We start from the raw sequence: 1,879 nt of genomic DNA on the forward strand, positions 1-1,879 counted from the left end.
AGTATTGTAGAAATTCATTTCACCGAAACAATAACGTGGCGCACAGTGTGACGCATGCACCAGTTTATTGTATTTCCAGACTTGCTTTCGGCACAATTTACAGTGCACGCTACTCTGTTTTTTGTCAGACTTGAAATAGCCGAAATACCTTCACACTACGGAACTTCTATGGCTCTTCCGTTGGACAATCTCTCCGGCGTTGGAACCATCATCTGTTTTCTCTTCGGTCACGCTCGGTTGATTTTTCTAGTCGGCACACTCATTTCCTCCATTACCCGCTGGCTGCTTCCCAAACAAACACACGTGCGGCTTGGCACTTGTGCTGTACCTAACAAGTCACGCGACGTGATGCTGCGGCTGTGATTGGTTCGGCTCTGCGCTACTTAATTTGGATTGGCTGACCTTTTTTTTTTTTTTTTTTTAAGAGGACAAGAGCGGCGAGGTCTATCGCGATAGCTTAATTTCTCTATCGAGTAAAAGTTATATCGCGATACATATCGTTATCGTTCTATCGCCCAGCTCTATTTTCACGTGAGCCCATAAACCTGCTTGTTGCTCATATTTGCTCTTTTTGAGCTGTCTCACCTGCTGCATCTTTTTGTATTCTCCCACACGAGCGTACGCCATGAAGAGGTGAGAGTGATACTCTTCGCTTAGAGGAACCTTCTTCACTGCAGCCTCATACAGCTTGGTGACCAACTCAGCTGTGGACAACACACATATTCAGTATTCAGTCATCCAATGTTAATACCAGCTTTCATGTGTGCGCATATATACTCACGACGATGCATCTCTCTGTACAGTATAGTCAGAGCCTGAAGCGAGTTGTCATCAGTGGGCTCGAGAGTGGCCACTTCCTGGGCTAAAGTGAAAGCTTCATCCTGCTTTCCAGTCCTCTGAAGGCCAATCGCCTTCAGGACCTGGAGGAAGCAGAAAAGACTGAGTTATAAAACTGAATGAGAAGGAAAAGGCAAAAAAAGAGAAAAAGATAAACATTACAGATTTCATTGGCACGAATAAAATGGCAAGCCATTGCAGAGGTTTTCAGTTAGAGCTAGAAGCACAATGGCAACCCAAACAAAGGTTTTCAACAAGACAATTCCAAAGACAAGGATGCACTAGGAACCTAAAACCTTCTGATGTCAAAAACAGTTTAATAAACAAATTAAATTTCTGCTGTCTTGATCATTTTAGAGCCCCACCTGTAACACTGCAGCAGTGGCCCACCTGTAGTTCAGTGTACAGTGTGCCTTAAGCATGAATTCACAGTACTGCAATGATACTCTGCCACTTTGGCTGATGATTGGCTGATTGCTTGCAGTCTGGGAATGGCCCATCTGACTGCAGAGAGCTCTTTCATTGATGGAGGCAGTGTACAAAGTATGTAATATAAGTGATGGTGATACAGCTTCAACTCCAGGATGAAACTTGGAAATTTTCCCAGCTTCTGGCTTCACTTGGGAATTGGATCAACCCAGAATCAGACTCTTCCTTTTCTTTTTTAAGAAACATCAGGACCTTCTCATGATTTCCTGATGCTGACTTCATTTTTTTTTTTTTCACGGTGAGTTTTCAACTAAAAAGCAAAGCGTTTAGTGTTTATATATGTTACGCAACAAGTTCATATTTGAATTTCCTGTTGCTTTTTTGCAGCGGTGTGAAATGGCCTTAACTGTTACTTTGCTACAGGCTGCAAAAAACTAGCGAATGCCAACATCTTTATGCTTTTGTTGTTTTAGAAAATAATTTTGAGATGAGACTGTGATTATGACTGGATACCCTTGTCACACCTTGGACATACAGAAGTCGTTTGATCATATAACACACACACACACACACACACACACACACACACACACACACACACACACACACACAC

General features: G+C 42.6%; 1 protein-coding gene across 1 annotated transcript in view; it reads right to left on the reverse strand.

Annotated features, from left to right (window-relative positions):
- naa25 (N-alpha-acetyltransferase 25, NatB auxiliary subunit) overlaps positions 1 to 1,879 on the reverse strand; it is a 19,565-nt gene that overhangs the window by 12,263 nt on the left and 5,423 nt on the right. The window contains exons 3-4 of the mRNA XM_005720025.2: positions 782 to 920; positions 586 to 704 (exon numbers count right to left, since the gene is read on the reverse strand). Coding sequence (XP_005720082.1) covers positions 586 to 704; positions 782 to 920 — 258 coding nt within the window. The remainder of the gene's footprint in view (positions 1 to 585; positions 705 to 781; positions 921 to 1,879) is intronic.

The sequence above is a fragment of the Pundamilia nyererei genome, unplaced genomic scaffold (genome assembly GCF_000239375.1).
Source record: "Pundamilia nyererei isolate P.nyererei 1_Seehausen unplaced genomic scaffold, PunNye1.0 scaffold00002, whole genome shotgun sequence".
NCBI lineage: Eukaryota > Metazoa > Chordata > Actinopteri > Cichliformes > Cichlidae > Pundamilia > Pundamilia nyererei.